This window comes from Falco naumanni, chromosome 12 (assembly GCF_017639655.2).
Source record: "Falco naumanni isolate bFalNau1 chromosome 12, bFalNau1.pat, whole genome shotgun sequence".
Lineage (NCBI taxonomy): Eukaryota > Metazoa > Chordata > Aves > Falconiformes > Falconidae > Falco > Falco naumanni.
Genome location: NC_054065.1, coordinates 8,993,066 through 9,011,085, shown reverse-complemented (window position 1 = coordinate 9,011,085; position 18,020 = coordinate 8,993,066). Strand labels below are relative to the sequence as shown.

General features: G+C 41.2%; 2 protein-coding genes across 3 annotated transcripts; both read right to left on the bottom strand.

Annotated features, from left to right (window-relative positions):
- Positions 1-842: 842 nt before the first annotated feature.
- OTOR (otoraplin) lies at positions 843-7,841 on the bottom strand. Its single transcript, XM_040612146.1, has 4 exons — positions 4,883-7,841; positions 4,285-4,424; positions 3,615-3,725; positions 843-1,219 (listed from the first exon to the last, which is right to left on the bottom strand). Exons 1-4 carry the CDS (start codon positions 5,001-5,003, stop codon positions 1,196-1,198), a joined length of 396 nt encoding a protein of 131 aa, XP_040468080.1. The 5' UTR covers positions 5,004-7,841; the 3' UTR covers positions 843-1,195.
- Positions 7,842-7,965: 124 nt separating this feature from the next.
- Positions 7,966-15,370, bottom strand: SNRPB2 (small nuclear ribonucleoprotein polypeptide B2). 2 transcript variants are annotated; one of them, XM_040612143.1, is made up of 7 exons: positions 15,256-15,370; positions 14,877-14,963; positions 12,927-13,099; positions 11,102-11,242; positions 10,206-10,259; positions 8,871-8,959; positions 7,966-8,348 (listed from the first exon to the last, which is right to left on the bottom strand). In XM_040612143.1, the coding sequence occupies exons 2-7, from the start codon at positions 14,938-14,940 to the stop codon at positions 8,189-8,191; spliced, it is 681 nt and encodes a 226-aa protein (XP_040468077.1). In that variant the 5' UTR covers positions 14,941-14,963; positions 15,256-15,370; the 3' UTR covers positions 7,966-8,188. The 2 variants fall into 2 exon arrangements, with proteins under 2 accessions (XP_040468077.1, XP_040468079.1); XM_040612145.1 differs by lacking the exon at positions 15,256-15,370 and adding an exon at positions 15,148-15,238.
- Positions 15,371-18,020: the final 2,650 nt, after the last annotated feature.

The following is an 18,020-nucleotide window of genomic DNA, read 5'->3' as shown; positions in this document are numbered from 1 at the left end:
CTCGCACTCAGCCCCTGTCCTGGATGGAGGCAGCAGCCGGCCAGCAGAGCGGGCCATCCACCACCCTCAAAGCCACGATGCCTCAGGGTGGCTCTGTCCCCTCAGGCAGCCCCCCCTCTCCCCAGGCCCGCCCGCAGGGGCGCGGGGCACGGGACACCCGCTGCCCACAGGCTGCCGCGCGGACGGGCCCTCCTTCCCGCCCTTCTGGAAAGTTCTGCCCACTGAGGGGCGGGGCGCGCTCCGAGGGCAGGCGAGGCCCCACGTGCTGCGGGGCCGCCACAAGATGGCACTCGCAGGGGCAGTCAGACCTTGGTTCCTGAGGCGGGGTACTCTTCTCTGTCCTGTGGCCTTGGAAAAGCGCGGGTTTATGAAAAATTAAATCTGCTCATTCTTTCCATCAGTGAGGCTCCCCACGACATCGTAGGCATCCCAGTACTGGCAGCCCGACTGTTCGAGCCAGAGAGGGATCAGCAGGGTACCTCCGCCAGCCCTTGTACTTCGAACTCAGCAGCGGCTGACAGGGCTCTCTGTTCCAGGGCTCTCTGTTCCAGGGCTCAGGGGAAGCAACGGGGGACAGGGCTGCCTCCGACCTGGGGGTGGCTCAGCCCAGGTGCTTTCCCCCCGCCTTACCCCATCCCCCTGTTTCAGTGTGTGGCTCTGAGCCACGGTTTCGGCTTGAATATACCATACTAGCACACACGCAGCAGGTGAGATACTCTTCTACACACAGCTAAAGCCCGAATTTAGTTACTGATGCTTTCTCAGTCATCAGATAGCTCTTGCAACAAAAATTACTTATTCCAGCAAGTCCAAGAAAGATATTTTTAATATCTAATGCATGGTGTAAAATTATGGCAGGAAAATGCAGGTCAAGATGGAACATATAATCCCATACATAGCATATTTATAACTACACAGAATTACAACAATTCAAAGGCTATTAGATTTATTAACAAGCAACAAAGCATCCGCAGGTAAAAAAAAAAAAACTCCTAAAGAACAAATCCTCTGTGGGACTATTTCCCTCATCCAAAATCACTCCCCTTAAAAAGAAAACTTTCTTGTGTTAAAGAAGAATGTTTGTGAAACCAGTAATCCATTATAGGAAGGGCTGTGTATTCAGGGCAGGCATCTAGGCTTCCTCATGTCAGTTCTCCCTGCTAGCAGCTGAGAGATTACCTGACCACTTTCAGCACTATTCACAGAAGAAATCAATGTCCTGAAAAAGAGAGTTAAAAGGAAAGATGTTTTGAGATTATTGAGGGATTAATGTTCCTTTATCATCCCCCCAAAAGGTACATGAGTAGACACAAACACAAAATACACTATAATATACTCAAAGCATTCTGGAAAAGATAAAGGTCTTTTGTCCTTTGACTCCTTTTATGGGATGATTTGTTCCTGCCATAAATTTTTAGAGTCAATTAGGCCTTCTCTCTGCATTTCAAATTATTCCTTTTTCTCTCTTCTTTTGTATTCCCACATACATACCTGGATTTATCAGTCATATGTAACCCTTTATCCTTAAAAACACTTCCTAATCACACATGAAAAGGATGCCTTAGACTGAGGATATGCGATACACTTGCTACAGAGAAATGTGACTAGAAAATTAACACTAGCATTTTGCTTGAAAACTTCCAGCATGGGACAGACTTCCACAGCATATTGCTTTCATCTAACTTCCTGCTATTATCTTATATGGCTATGTATAGCTCTATTCTGCTACAGGGAATTATCACAATGCGGTGCTCAAACTGTACGACATTTACATTAGACCAGTGTATCACATATAGCTGTCCACTGGAAGCAAAAGACAGGGAACTGTTTCAGAACAGATGCTTACTGGTAATGAAAGTACTCTCATCTTAGCCAGCAAATGGCCAATTTTAAGTTATCGAGGGAAGGCAGGCAATCCAACACTGCTTTGTAGTACACACAGTCTATTGTGTTGAGTCTATTGTATTCAATGTGATTCAATGGTTCAGAAGTAGCAGCACGGAGAAAAAATACCTAAGATTTATTGCTTAAACAGCAACCAACAGGCATGGATTACCTAGTGCTGCACAAAAGGATGCTGAGAGAAGCATACAGGCAGAAACGTTTATTAGCAGGGCTCTGTAGCTAATGGCATATATTGATTCCAAAGCAAAAGTTACTTTTTGGGGAAAAAAAAAAAAAACAAAAGGAAGGTCAGAGTCACAGAGACCCCCAGGCTAACACCCTCTTTCAGGCTTCTCTCCAGCACAGCAGCTGCTCCCACCACCACTTTTCCCCATCAGTCACACTTGCAATATACACCTGAGAGAGCAGCAGAACAAGGAAAAGAACGTATCTGTATCACCCTTCGTTTTCATTGCAAAGTTTCTGCATAGCAAGAATGCAAATTAAGGGTAAAACAATGTGAAAGCCTGTGTCAGTAGTTTTGTGAATGAAAATTTTCCATTGAAGTTCCGCATTGCAGCCTGACAATGGTCCATTCTGGACCCCAAGTCAGCCTACCGGCTAAGCCATAGCTTTACCCTACCTCTGCTTCCAGTTCAGCTTGCCATACAGCAGGCTGACTGTCATATTGTTGAGAAAAAAAGCTTAGAAACACACTTTAGTCATTCTTTCATGTTCTGTGACTAATTGCTGCAGTGATCCTGGGCCAAATTCAGAATTAACCTAATGTAGTGTCAAGAGAAGCAATCACTTACCAGAGATTCACATTTCCTCAAATAAAGCTTGTCTGACACATTATAATGCAAATCCTAGCAACTGATAACAGGAACCAAAATTCTTCCTTTCACTTATTTCCTCTGTGTTAATGAAACCCATTTTATAATCTGGACCTAGGATGAAAGACTCCAGATAAGACTAATCTTATTTTGCTATATGCTTCAAAACAGCATATAGCTGAATATTCAGTATCGATGAAGGTAATTACTGTAAACCTACCAGTCAATTTGTTTCTAAGCATGGACATAAGCTACCAGTGTTAATTGTAAGCCAAATCACACCAGTCTCTGAGAAAAGACCCTCCTCTTCCAATCCTCTGTGAAGTGTTTCCAATCTTTAGTAAAATTATGAATTGTCTGGTGTATGAGACACTCTGTACCTTACTAGGACAATCCTCCTTTCAGAAATACACCTACTTACTCACAGAACACTAACATGTTTCCAAAAGCTTTTTGACATACCAATAACTTTGTTTTGAGAAAGCAAGCATACTTTCAGTAAATCAGAAGTTCTGTATGACAGTGTGCATATATACATACAATTAATAGAAAGCACCCTTGTACGTTACTGAAGTATGTGGCACAATATCCAGACTCTAAGAAAGCTAGCTTTAGGTAAAACTTACATGGCCTTGAAGGAATACTACTCAAAACAACAGGAACTCTAATAGAAGCAAGCCCTTAATGCAGTATTTGTAATGTCTGCAATATCAGAGCTTATGTTAGGGATTTTATTGATGCTATTTGCCTGTATAAAGGCCCAAAGATTGGATCCCTAAGCATCTGTGATACTCTACAATCAACTGCCACAATTATGATTTGTTTTTACAGCAAATTAGCATTACACAGCCAAGTATAATTATGTAGCCAGCTGGGCTTTTGCAAATTCCTTACCGTTGTAGGAACGGTCTTATTTGCTTCTTGATAGACATGTTGTTCTGAGACTAAACTGCTAGGGAAATAACCAACTGTCCCCATATGGTCTTCATACTGTTCTCCATAAACCTTCAAGCAAGGAGATGTATAATTAGGTGCCTTAAAACAGTCCTCTTCTGGTTTGAGCTAGTTCATGATTTAGTCAAAGGCAGTTACTAATAGTGTTTCTTACTCTCATTTTAGATTTCCTAGTTTCCAATTAGCTGGCACATGAAACAAACCATTTACAAAAGTTCTGATAGAGGCATATATTTGTTGGAGTAAATTAATACCACTTAAGAGTTTATCTGGAATTTTTAAATAAATGCAGCTAATATTTGTCTTTGCTTCCCTTAAATTTAAGGGTTTTATGATTAACTGTGATAAAATCTTTTTCCTCCATCAGCAAAAAGCCGCAGAAAAGAACTGTTGAGCTCTTCTGTTAAGGTTCATAACTACCATATAGATATTTCATTCAAAAAAATATTAAAACCTTCAAGACTCCTCAATCAGTTTAAGTTTAAACATCTGTCTTGAAAACTAAGTTGCTTTAAAATCCACAATAGCTCAGCATTAACATCCATTTCTTGACAGAAATGTGTGTTAATCTACTTCTGGTTTGCTCATATACACAAGTATCTTCTCTTACACTTCCAGCCCAGAATTCTCCAGAGTCTTTTTCTTTCACTAGTTTTGAGTAAACATAAATCAACTGCCCTTTTTTAATATTAATGAATCTGCAGTCTGGAGCGTTATAATCCTCTTCTGCTCTGGCAAGGGAAATGGTGTCTAGAAAAAAAACATGATATGGACAAATTAAAATACATACTTTTAGAGAGAAACATAAATACGTGTATGCTGGTATGCACATGCATAAAACTATTCCTACAAATAAAAGTAGGTTATGCTGAAATCAATAGTCTTCAAGATTTTTTTCTGCTCAGTTTTGTGTTCTTCAGTAAGCAAAGTAACAGCTTAAGAACGTGTCATTTCATCACAGTGGAATCTACAATCCTCCTCTATACACTTACCGTTCACTTGAGTGAATAACGTCCTTTAGAAAACCCTTTTTGCAGTAAAACTGCATATGCCATTCCACACAAGCCCTCCCACTCTGCTTTTACAGTTGACAACCCAATGCAAATATAATAGACCTAAATAAACAAAATAGTTTTCCCTTGCACTACTGCAAACTCCAGTCATTTTTGAGGCTATTTTGTCCTCAAAATTAATGCTAAATTACTTACAGACACAGTTGTCATCAGCACACAGCTTATTGTTGGCAAGCTTGTCCATAAAAATTCCAGTTACAAGATGACACATTAATCCAAAACACAAAAGTAAAACCACCCAATGAACACGTGTCATTTTCCTTTGCTGCAGCACTTGTGGAATGTGCTGGGTCCAGTGATCTCCGTCTTTTATGGAAGCGGCAGGCACCTGGACAAACACACCACGCCAATGGGAAGGGGTCAGAGCAACATTCCACCCTACCAGAGGAGCCGCAGGCGGGAGGAAGACCTCAGGGTCCACTCATGAAGCTGAATCCCCTCCCAAGGCTATTCTGCATTAACATTTCAATCAGCAACTGTATTATTTTAACATTTTAAGCCTTCCTGTAGTTGTCCATTGTCTTAATCTTACCTTAATCAAAGCAAAGTTTGAGAGTGAAAATTAAGTCAATCCCTGGTAAGCGCTAAAGGAAATTACATGCTTGCAAATCCTAAAGTTTTTCATTTTCATAAATACTCACTGACAAACATAATCTTCACTGGACTGTAAACCCTCTGTGGCACAGATTCCCCTGTTAAGGTTTACAGAACCTACTAGGACCCTAACAGGTGGATGCAAATGTAAACAAACTATTAGGGAGTTGAAAAAGAGTAAAAAACCCCCCGCAAGTCAGCAGTTTAAATCTGAAAACTATGAGTTCAAGCACCACATACTTGTGTAGGCAAGATCCCTTCCACAGGGAGACACAGTCGAGAGCAAAATACGCAGGTTGCCAGGATGGCAATCATCTCACTTTTATTTATATAGCTGAGCTCAGTTGAGACTGCACATGCAACATGCTGAACAACATACGATGACACAGGCTGACTTAAAAGGTCTTCTTTAGGTCTTGGAGAGGACATCTAGAATTCATCTAACTTCCCAAAACTTGTCCTAGCACACAGGAGGCAAGACTTCTAGAGAGTATTTTAATAGATGCACACACACGCACAAAAGGAACAACAACTGGAGTTACTGTGCTGTAAGCAATTTGCATCACAGCTGTCAGGCTACAGAATGCTGGTCTGGATCAATCCTTACAAGTGACCAAGAGCAAGTTTGGAAATTCCCCAAACAGTGCTCCAGAGAGCCGGTGCCTCCGGATTCACAAGGAGGCCTGAAGAGCTGCTGGCTCTACCAGCTTTGAGTCCACAAGCAGAACAGAGGAAGCCACCATCAAAAATCCCACACTTTCACAGAAAGCGCATCTTGCAATTTCTAGCACGACCTTCCTGTTACGCAGCTAACTTCACCACATTATCCTCCCATCTTCCAGTCCATTATTCCTTCTGCCAACTTCCCACACACAGCACCTAACTTCCTTGGCAGATAGCTCCACACAAACCCTTCCAAGCGAATCAAGGTTAAGAGTGGTTGTATGCAATGGCAGTCTCACATACAGAGACTAGTGGGATGCAAAGACAGCATAATCAATACCAATAAAATTATGACTGCAGAAGGAAATACGTAAGGGTCATGATGGAATACTAAAGCCATTTTTGCTACTTTACAGGCACATTGAAATGATTTTCACTTGCAAGTATTAGAGTATTTGTAAAATCACACACACAAAAAATATCACTGGAGAGTGAAAAAATACGTATATGGAGATAAGACAGTAATGGAGACGACTGTGGAATGCACATTATCTTGCAATATACTCTGGGAGCGGAAGATGAAATTTCAAATTTTCAGGTATTGTGCAAAAAAGGTGGTTTATGTAGCTGGTTTTACACTTACAGATAACATAGCACTTGCTCAGGAATTGAGTGAACACGTCAGAACTACAAAGTATGCTGAGATTTTATAAAAAGCAATCATGTTTCCCTGAAGCTGCAGCACTTCGGATAGTTTTAAGTCAGATTTCAACTGCTTCAGAACACAAGTTAGGGCAGACACTCTGCAGCTACAGCCAAGCCCACACAACACAGGAAAGGACTGCACCAAGCCACAGTAACAGATGAAAGGTCGGTCTCTGGCATCCTTCCTCCTGCCTCCATTGCTACAATGCAAAACATCTTCCTTGTAGCTTCTTGCCTAAACATCACCTACTTTAGAAGTAGTTCAGGCAAGTATTAAAGGAAACCATGCTAACTTTATCCCATTGCTTCTTTGTCTGAAAGGGTAACTACTGGCCTCACAGAGAAAGTGTTGAAGAAGCGAGGTATGGTGCAACATGCATGACAAGCACTGCGCAACTGCTTCCTCTCAAACACTAATCTTCAAGGCTCTGACTGCAATCCTAGCCAACACCATGTAACAGCTACTCCAAGATTCACCAAAAATAGTCCTTCATTATTCTCTCAACCTAAAATATCTTTCTGGGTCTTCCATCATCTGAACAAAACACTTCAGCTTTTGAAGTGACTTTTGCACCCAATTGTTTCTAACAGTTACAAGTTGTACATCTGATTACTTCACTGCATTGTGTATCTCATGTAACACAGGACCTGTAAAGGTTTTTGACAAATGGAAAAAACCACAAAACCAAAACCTCAACAAACCCAGATGCATCAGGACATGTATTTTGGAAAAACCTGCCTAAAAACGGACCATCAGGCTCACCTGTATTGTCTTCATAAAGAGCCAGAAAGCTCTTCCTAAACCATTTATAAAGTCACTGGTAGTAGGGCTGGAAAGTGCAGAAGAGAAGACAACAGATAAACTTCTATGATTCTTCTGCAAACCTGCTTCTACTACCAGCCATCATTATAAAGAAAAAAACCAAGTTGAACAACAGTGCTGTCAAACTAACCAATTTCCCGTACCTGAAAAAAACACAACCACTAATGATAAATTGTTTTTCTTAAGTGACAAAATTATTCTTACTGAAAAGCAGCTGTCCCCCTAATAATGAGGCTGAAGATTGAGTGTTTATTCTGAATATGCTGGTATCTAGTATTCCTGCTCACGCTTTTTGCTCTGGAAAGACAGCTGTTTTTCCAGCACTCACTTCTGAGAAATGAGTGTCACCTTAAAAGTAGTTAAACCAATACAGTGAATAAACCCTGCAAGCCTAACGGATCAACAATAAGAAAGATTCAAGGAAAAACATGGCTTGAAAACAGCATCAACTGAATTTATTTTATAAAAATTAGTATTTCAACACAAAAGTTTACTATCCAGTAGATCCACGGAAATCCTACATGTGTCCTGGCCATTGCAGCAATTTTACTCAAGTTTTAGGTTTTCTGCAGAAAACGGCACACATGCTAGCTGATCAAAGTATCATTGTATTACAAAAACAACTATCAACAGAACTCCTTTATAGGAGCAACCGGTTATTTCTTTGCATAAGTGATTTTCATGGCATGAGATGGAGTAATCTTGAATCCTTGGAGAGCATCTCGAGCAGCTCCTGCTTGATTCTCATTTTCAAACTCCACAAATGCAATGTCGTGGCGCCCAGGCACTAAGCGTACTTCTTTGAATCCAGGAAACCTTTAAAATAAGGTGAAAAAAGTCATATAGTATTTCCTAGTTTGATAATATCTCTCTCTTCAGTAGCCGTAAGACTTTATGATAAGCATCTACTAATATAATAGTTACTACTAATGAAAGATTTAAATTGAAGGGTTTTATATGCTCAGTCCTTAGAACCATGGCTCAACTAAGGATCATTACACAGAAGTAATTTAAGCAGTCTTGTGCACATGCAGAAGCAACTAAAACTAGTTTTAAAACTGCTCCTGCTGTCGTAAAGTCTTTAACATTACAGTCACCATCTTAAACCCCAGGCAGATTGGTGATAGATAACACAATCAAAACCAGCTATGAAAAATATCGTATTTCCTTTCTGAACCAAGTAATCAGAACTGACATCTGCAATCTTGGCAGCAAGACAAAAAAACCCTAAATACCTTCAGAAGAAGCTCCTATTTCTAAAAAGTAAGCTTGCCAACTGAGGAAAAGCATACAGGTAACAGAAGAATTCAAAGGACAGGTCCTTTATTCAAAACTTACTGATTGAATAACATGGACAGCATCATCTCATTTGTTTCCTCAGGCAAGTTATTAAGGAAAAGGATATAGTTTGGTGGGTTATCAGGCACCTGCAACAACAAGAGATCAAAGCTCAGAAGACTATACACACCTGCGTCTGTCTGCATGATTATTTGAACCATGACTTGCATATCCTTAGTTTTGCTCATAACACCGCTAGCTGGACTTCAGCGTAACTTCATGCAATATGCAGAGCCCCTTGTCTCTTTTACAAGGATATATGAATTTGGAGAGGCTCTTATTTCCACAAAAATCACAGTAACGTATTCTTATAGATGTCATACTTAAAGTCCGCAACTCAGCAGCTGATACTGCAGTACTCTCAGCACTGCCAGGGTGGGACCCAGGTGCCCGAGTGCTTGCTGCAGTGCTGTCCAAGACACCTAAATAGAAATCGGACACCACATCTTCAAACACCCTCATAATGGTGCCAAGTAAGTTAATAACTCAGCAGAACAACTTCCTTCAGCTGATGGAATTTTTCCAGGCAGTGCCATTAGAAAATAAACTTCTCAAGTTCAAACAAAGACCTAGTGTTGTGCTTCAATGCAAACTGACATACACATATTGTGCCTTGTTGCAAATGATACCTGAAAGAATACCCAGACTGGGAGCAAGACATCCTGTGGATTATGATTGTAATTCTCAATGACAGTACTCAAGAAAGATGTAAGACAGGCAAAGACACTCTTCTATAGTATTTGCCCTCCTGCAAATTCTGGCTCTTCAGTACCTCCACTTCTAATACATGTGAACCATTCAGAAGGTCACTGAGCACACAAGATGAATGAAGAGTAGGGAGTCATTGCTACATCTCTACACAATCCTTTGGAAAGTAAGATACTTATGAGAATAAAGAAGTGAGCAGAGGACCCCTGAACTCCTGAGAGAAAGCTGTTAGGCAGATATTCTGGCACCCTGTGTAGTCGTCCTTCTCCTTTTCTACTACTAGAACAAAACAAATTAAAGGGCATTTGTTAACAACGGCGGGAGAGGGAAGACTTCTGAACTGGTAATAAACACAATCCAAATTTAAGAATAAAGTCAGATCTGTTAACAATACCGTTTTCCATACAGTAATAAGAAACTGCAGATTTGCATTTCATATCAACCAGGTAATAGTAAAAGTGGGATTTCTTTTGTTTTACTGTGATTTAGCTGTTAGACAATGTCTCACAGACCATAAAGGAAGCTGGAAAATATATCCTCAAATTTCCATGTGTAAAAAAACATTATTCACAGCAAATCTTACTTTTAAACATTAGTGCTTTTAGTCACACAAAAAAGAAGCATTACCTGCTGATTCTGTGCTGCAGTCCCTGGGGCACTGGCTGAATTTTGTGTTGCTCCCTAGTAAGTACAAAATAGTTTTCTGTTAGAAATATCTAAGCACACATCACCATATTTCTGTACAACTCAAATTATGTTAAGGTTTTTTTAAGCTACAATCCAAAGAACATTTGTTGCTTAGGAGACACTTCCCACAGGGAAACATAAAGCACATTAATGTTGCTGAACTCCAAACCCAGGCATTTGAAGAAAAAACATCAGTAGTATCTGATGCTACTAATGGCTGAGTTGGCAGATACAGTAAATCACTGTTTCTCCACATTATAAAATTTAGTTTAATAGACAGGTAGGAAGTAGTTTTGAAAATGAAGGCCTAGACAGGACATACCTAATAGGAGAAAAATAGGTATGTCCTTTTCATCTAACTGTAGATGAATGACCTTCTTCCCATTTATCATTGCTTATAGAGCAAATAGGGCATTAAAACACTGAATAGAAAAGCTGGTTGAGCACTTCAAGCTGGCACTGAAGATAAGCACACATCCCTCCTCTTTTTTTTTTCATTTTTTTAAAAACAGGCTAGTTTTTACTTTGGTTTATTGTACCTTTGCCCTTTAATCTAAAATCTTTAACCTAAAATCTTCATTTTCATCTGGTAATATGGGAAAAAAAACCCAAAACCAACAACACCCCCCCCCTAAACCCAAATAGCAAGGACTACATAATCAGCTCGCTCCCCTTCAACTTCTAGTGAGCGCTCAAGAGCATTAAATATCAATAGACCACAATTCAGGGAATTGAGAAGTACCAAAAGAAAATGCCTAAGTCCTAAAAAAAAAATTAATTTAAAATAGCTTTTGTGTTTGTCTGTTTTTTTCTTTTTAAACAGAGAAGCAGTTTACCTGGATAACTTTTTTATTTGGTGCATTTGCTGACTGCTCCAGAGATTTGGCCTTCTTCTTTTCCTTCCTTTTCTCCTTATCAGCAAAAGTACCACGCATTTTAGAGATTATGTCGGAGTCTGTTTTTGCATACTGAATACGCTTTTTAAAAGGAAAAAACCACCAAATCAGCACATTTTGCAGTTGGTAATACTGAACCTTTTACACCACTTTCGTTAACTGTGTTCTACTGTGCATTTACATATTTTTTTGCAGGAACTTCTTGTATTAAAAATGTTGTTATAAACTGCAGATATGCTTACAGAGTATCTAATTCTCATAATTAATTCTGAACACAACTACGGAACTAAAAAAAAAAACCCAGCCACCTAAGATGGAAATTGCTAATTATAACTCATTGAAATCAGAACCCTATTCATCTAATAGCATCTTTTTAACAGTTGTTGAGGTAACATGTACAAAGCAATATAAAGAAATTTGACAAAACTAGCATTAGCTTCTATTAAAAAAAACTGAGAGTTTTTTAACCCCATTCTAAGGGGAGTTAAAATTTTACGGTGATTTTCAGATCTCTGCAGAAGACTGAGTTCAGCAAAATTCAGACTTCTTAAATAGAAAGGCCCAAACCTGATTGCATAAGTTGTGTCAGCAGCACAAGAGTATTGATTTTTCTGACAAGGGCCGCCCAATGCAGAAGTCAGGGGGGTAAGCAGATTCACCTATGTGTATAGAGGTGTGCAACAGTATATTTGCACACATTCCTATCGCTTTTGCTGTCAGAGACTACCTCAGTACAAAACTACACGGCAGTGGAAGACTTTTATTTTAAATGCTTTTCTTTAGGGCTTAAGAGTATGCATGCTGCAGGCAATATTCAAAGAAAGAAGTACACCTGAAAGCTTCTAAAGCCTTTATCTTTTTATTTCCTATTGAGTTTTACTGAGCACAAAGCTCTTTAAGGGTACATGACAGAACCGAGCTTACATGATTCCTTTTTAAGGTTTTAATCAGAGAATCCGAAAGTGTTCATGAAAAAAGCTCATGGCCTCGCCACACAACTGTCTGATCTCCTTAGCGCTCAAAGCCATGAGCTGAAAGCCAGTATTAATACATCATCTATCACTGAAGTCAAATAGGCCATTTGCATCCAAGCAGTTAACAATGTGTCAATTATTGTACTACTCTGCATGTTATCGAGTACATTATTAAATCCCTTTCTATCAGCCAGCAGTGTCTTTGTTTCACTGAAGTTATACTGAAATTCAGTTACTTAGTTTGGTGACCCAATGCACACACAAGCAGATTTAGCCATCTATTTAAAAAACAAATCACTGGTCACACCTGTTGATTTCTAGAAAGTAAACCTGCAGAGATCTTCACCCTACTCATTGTTACCTCAAAAAGGAAGCCTCATATTCTAACTATTTATTAAAAATATAATAGTCATTAAGCTTACTCTAGATAAGCTTAACTCAAAGCGCCTAATTTCAGTAACATTACAGAATGAATTTAATCAGTTCAACAGAAGACACGGTGAGTAAAACACAAGTATTTAAGAGCTTAAAAACTAATCCAGCATAGAAAAACATAAAGCCATCACTTAGGAGACCTAAATGCTAAGCTCAGCCTCTGTGTGTCTTAACTACAGTCTCTCGGGCATCCTTCTAGCTTGCATAAATACATATATTCATCAAGATGCGAGATCACTGCATAACAGCACAATTACAAGTGCACGTGATAATTAACTGACACAGTGCAAGTACCAAACCGCTGTATTGTACTGTGGAAATTTTTTTTTCTTTAAAAAGCTAACAAAATAACTTACCATTGGTTTCCCATAAAACGGAAAGCCTTGTAGTTGTCTCAAAGCATTGGTAGATGATCCAAGTTCTTTAAATATAACAAAAGCCTGTCCTCGCATCTTCATAGTCTTTAAAGCCACAATGTCGACCACATGACCAAACTGTGAGAATAACGCATACAGGGATCTCTTCAGTTCTGTTGACCATACACAAAGAACAGACCATAACAGATTATAGATTATATACATATAAAAGTATAATACTATGCACGCAAATGTCCACTTTACGGATGTCCTTCAGGAGCAATGTTTTTTGCCAGCTTTAACTCTCACAGTGGTATCTTACATGAGCACAAGCTTATTTGCCCAGTTTTTGTAAGTTGGCGTCTAACGCTTGGTTTTACATCGCAAGTATTCAGGTATTGAAAAGTGGTACCGCTGTCCAGTCTATCATTGTAAGAGAATAACGATTACAGAAGGATATGTATACACGTTGGATCATACACATGTGTATCTATATACACACTCTTTAACACATTCAAGTACGAGGTATGACAATCATCAAAGACTGATCAGAAAATCAATACTGTGACACGCAATAGTAAAGAGGTACGATTTAAAGCAAGAACACAGCAAAATAGTTACTTGAAGGCTAATTTGGAAGTTTTGTTTGTAACTGTTTATTCAATTCTCACGCACATAATTTTTTTTCATATTCTGGATCAGAGTGCATGTTTGTATGATCACACTGTACCTTACAGTGGCAACAGATTTATTTTCATTATTTAAAATCACCTCACTACATGCCAAATTAAACCTTAATCTTATCAAAATCAAGCTAAATAAATCCTCTGTATTGCATAACTATTTTAACTCTCAAATCTTACGTTTGAAATATTTCAGTAGCATTAAGAGCAGTGCCTCTTGTTTACTGCTCTTAAGACCTGGCAATACCAGCCCACTGTCACTTTCTCCAGCTGCTCTTGACCAATCACAGCACTATATATTTTTCCTTTTAAAGTTTTCTTATCTAAACACTTTCCTTAAAAATAACTTCCAAAACTATATTAAAAAAGAACACACGTTTATAAGCTTTACAGGTAATCTGAAACCCTACATTTAAAAATCATAACCACACAATTTCATTATGGACTTACTAGTTTAGAGGGCACAACATGCTACAAACAAAGCCCCAAGTTAAATTTATTCAGTAGAACCATCTTGATAAGTTAATAATTTCTCAGCAAAGCTGTTTATACTTTCAGATCTGTCTCTAAACCACCCTGAAGAAACGTTTAAGTAGCTCTAGTCTTATCCAGCCACTCAGTTCACAAATCATAACAAGTTACTGTGATGGCTTTAGATTACAAGCTAAGCACGAGTATAAAGTGGATGGCCCTATGCAGACATTGAATATGCAGCCAGAAAATGTTGGTTTGGGTTTTTCTAGCACACCTCAAGGAACTCTAAAACTCTACCTCTCTAGAGAGGGCTGCAATCACTGCAAGGCAGTGCCTCCAACACTACGATGCCAAGCAGGCCAGCTCATGCCATGCTTGCTGCTTTTGCACGGTGCTAAAGCAAAGGAGGAGCACGCAGATGTTCCACGTTACAGCAAAAGGGGACAGCTGACCACCGAAACACGTGCCAACGGGCCTGTTAGCATCCATCGGATATTCTCACTGGTCCTCTTGTCAGTTACCGACAAGCAAGCCGAACCTATGCGGTTAGCTACAGAACTACAGCAGAGGGGCAACAAGAAGCTTCCTTACAAACGAGGCCCCTGCCTTACAGAACGGCTTAAGCTTTGTGCCACGTTTACTGCCTTTCGCTGCTGCTTCAGGACACGCAGCCGGGCGCTGGCCTGGCTCCCGCTCCCGCCCCGCGCGGCACTGCGGGAGCGCCAGGCGCCGTGCCGCAGCCAGCCCCGGTGCCACCGCCCGCGCCCCGGAGGCGGCCCGCAGGCACCCGTACCTTCCTTCTTAATCTTGTCGTTGATGTTGTTGATGTAGATGGTGTGGTTCGGCCTGATGTCCATCCTCCCGGCGGCTGCAGACCGGCCTGGGGGCAGAGCACACAAAGGAGCCGTTAGCGCGGTCCAGGCCCCCAGGAAGGGGAGCTGCTGCCCCGGGTCCACCGGCAGCGCAGCACACGCCGGCCGGCGCCGCTCCCCGCGCCGCGAGGCCTGGGACAGGCCCCGGGGCTGCACGCCGTCCCGCAGGCCGCACGCCCGGCCCGCTCCTACCCTCCCCACACGGGCGGGCCCCAAGGCCGGCGGTTCGGACAGTGCCCGGAAGCGGCCTCGAGGCCCTGCCGGGCCCGAGCCCCAGCCCCACGCCGCCGCCTGGCTCACCTCCTCCCGCCGAGATAGCGGCCGGCCCGCCCCGGGCGCGCAGGCAGCACAGCCGCTCCCGCAGCAATCGATGTGCCGAGCGCCGGGCCCCGATGGCGAGCCGCGCCTGCGCAGTGCCGCCCGCCGCGGGGCCGCGCCGCTACCGCGGTGCTGGGGGGGCTGCTCTCGATCTGCTGCGGGTGCTGGTGTATGCTCATACACCGCAGGCGGCGCCGTAAAAGGGCTAAACGGGTCATAAAGGCGCTCGTCAAGCAGCCCGGTTTAAGTGATGCGGGTTAGCAAGCCGTGTCCGTCGTTCGTTCCTGGCTCTCACCTCAGAGGCAGAGGAACGTGCAGGCCGGCCTAGTCCCCCGGCGGGCCCCCCTGCCCGCCCCGCCGCCCGGGTGAGGCGCACGGAGGGGGTCGGGGAGCACGGGCTGGCTCTGGCTCAGCCCCAGCCGCGGAGCCAGAGCGGTGGTAGTCGGGGCTCTGGAAACCACAGCCGGGCTTGGAACTGACCGAGCCGGGGGCTGCTTGCCCCGGGCTTTAGCTCTGCTCTGTGCCAGCAGAGCGATACACTGACTTCGTGGTGTTTTTTTCTTTTCACAACTGACAGCTGACACACTAACTTTGGGAGCACAAAGAGAAGCAGTAACTTAGACTGCAGACATTCATTAGATAACATTTGGGTTTAGTTTTAGTACTGAAAAGGCAAGGTATCCAAGCATGTAATTTCTTGAAGATACTTTGAAAATCTCTGTGGTAGTGGTAGCTCGGGACAAATAGAGAAGAGATTGAGTTTGCAGCCCTTGAATTTTTGGAATAATTTTGCAGGCTGCATACCTTCACTTCTATGAATAATTATGCAGGCTTTTCCAGAAACAATTTTTAAGTTGCAAAGGTTTAACCTGGTTACATAACAAAAAAATGTTCTTGGAGGAGTGATATAAATAAGATAGTCCTTGCTTAAACTATAAATTATGTTTGGGCAGGCCAACTCTTTGTAAAGAGGCAGGAATGTTAGGTAGAGAGTTCTTGGTTCAGTTACATTTCAGGAAGAAAACCCAGCATTACTTCCAGATTCTAGAGTTTCCTTGAGTAAAAAGGAAATCTGGTATGTAGAAAGCTTAAAAAGAACAACATGGATTAAAGTGAGTTGAATATAAAAGCAAAAAGCTATGGATTTATATGTTTTTTACTAGTAGAAGTGAGTAGCATGTTCTTCAGTTGTTAGACCATTCCACAGTATGGGAAATGGTGTGCTAGTATAGTGCCATATGCAATGTGTACATGCCACAAATTCAAAACACAGGCAGCAGTTCCACTCAAGTTTTAGCACCCTACTTAGTTTTCTTTGTTTATTGTCTTAAAGTAGTTGTTAAAGCATACCTTTGAAATCCAAGCATGAACAATACATTAAAGCACTATTTCTCAGAAAGACTGACTGCTATTTTTTGTGTTGATCAGTTGTACAGTCCATATAACTTCATAACTTAGTAAGCGTTCAAAACTATTGAGTCAACATAGCTAAGGCAATTTGTCTTGCAGAATCAAAAATACTGACAGAAATTATTTTAAAAATAAAGTCCTTCAACTGTTCATAGAGAAGATACTAAAGAAAAGAAACACACAAACCCCCTCAACCTGGCATAAAGTAAGGAAGAATTCATGGCTTCTGTAATTCCTCCAGCACAGTATGCCACAATCATACTTGCTCAGAGTCACTTTAAGCACAACTGATTTATTCTTGCAGAATTTGAATGCAGCAAAGCAGAAAAGCTGTGTCTTTCCTGCTCCTCAGGTGGGATTTCACAGTCTGCCTGCCAGTTCAATAGAACTGACATTCATTCCTCAGGTTGGCTTCCTGCTCGCCTCCCCAAGGTTTATTTGGATTACTTCTGTTTTCTTAATCCCCAAACAGAGGGGTATAATGCTCTCGTAGTCACTAAAAACTGTCATTTGTTTGAAAGTCCCTGAAAGCCTGAAGTATTGTAAAAATTATTTCAAGTTTCTTAGCAGAATGCCTGTAGCAACTTGGTAAGCAATTATAATTCATCACCAATATAACGGGCTGGAAACATCCTTCCAGCTTGAAGAGGCAGCTGCTTCATCAGAGATTGTCAAACAGCATTGAAGAAACAAAATAAAGATTTCATGGTTCTTGAAAATATCTTTGTAGCCACTGCCTTTCCTCCTTCCAGCCCTTTGCTCAAGGTCAAGGAAACCTAGCATTTCATTATTATTACTGCTGTTTGTTATGAAACCTGTAATAAAAATTGAGGTTTTTTTCCTTTGTCTTCCTTTTCTAAATGCAATTATCTAAACTAAAACAGGACAATAACCAAGAGCTGTGTATAGTGGAAGATTCATAATATTGTGCAGTCCTCATAACTTTGGTTGGGTCCGTGTACACGTAATGATGCTTCACACTTCTCACAGTTACCTTCCTGTATGAAGATTGTGGAACAAGTGAAGTTACTTTACTTTATCAGTATAGAAATATCTCACCTGTGTGTGTAATCAAAATCATATGCTAGAAAGAAACATGAGTGTGAACACTTTGTGTTATGGCTGGATTAGTCTTCAGCATTTTGGTTCTACCCTTCAAGTGATGTGTTCTGCTGTGTCAAGGAGTGTGATAATACAGCACATTGCTGAACACTGGAACATGGACAAAGACCATGAACAAAATGACAGGAAATAAGGAAATTCCCTGGCAAGTACAGACAGTGGTGCTGTGAGCTCTTGCAAAGTCAATATACACGAAACCTCGCATTTAAGACAGA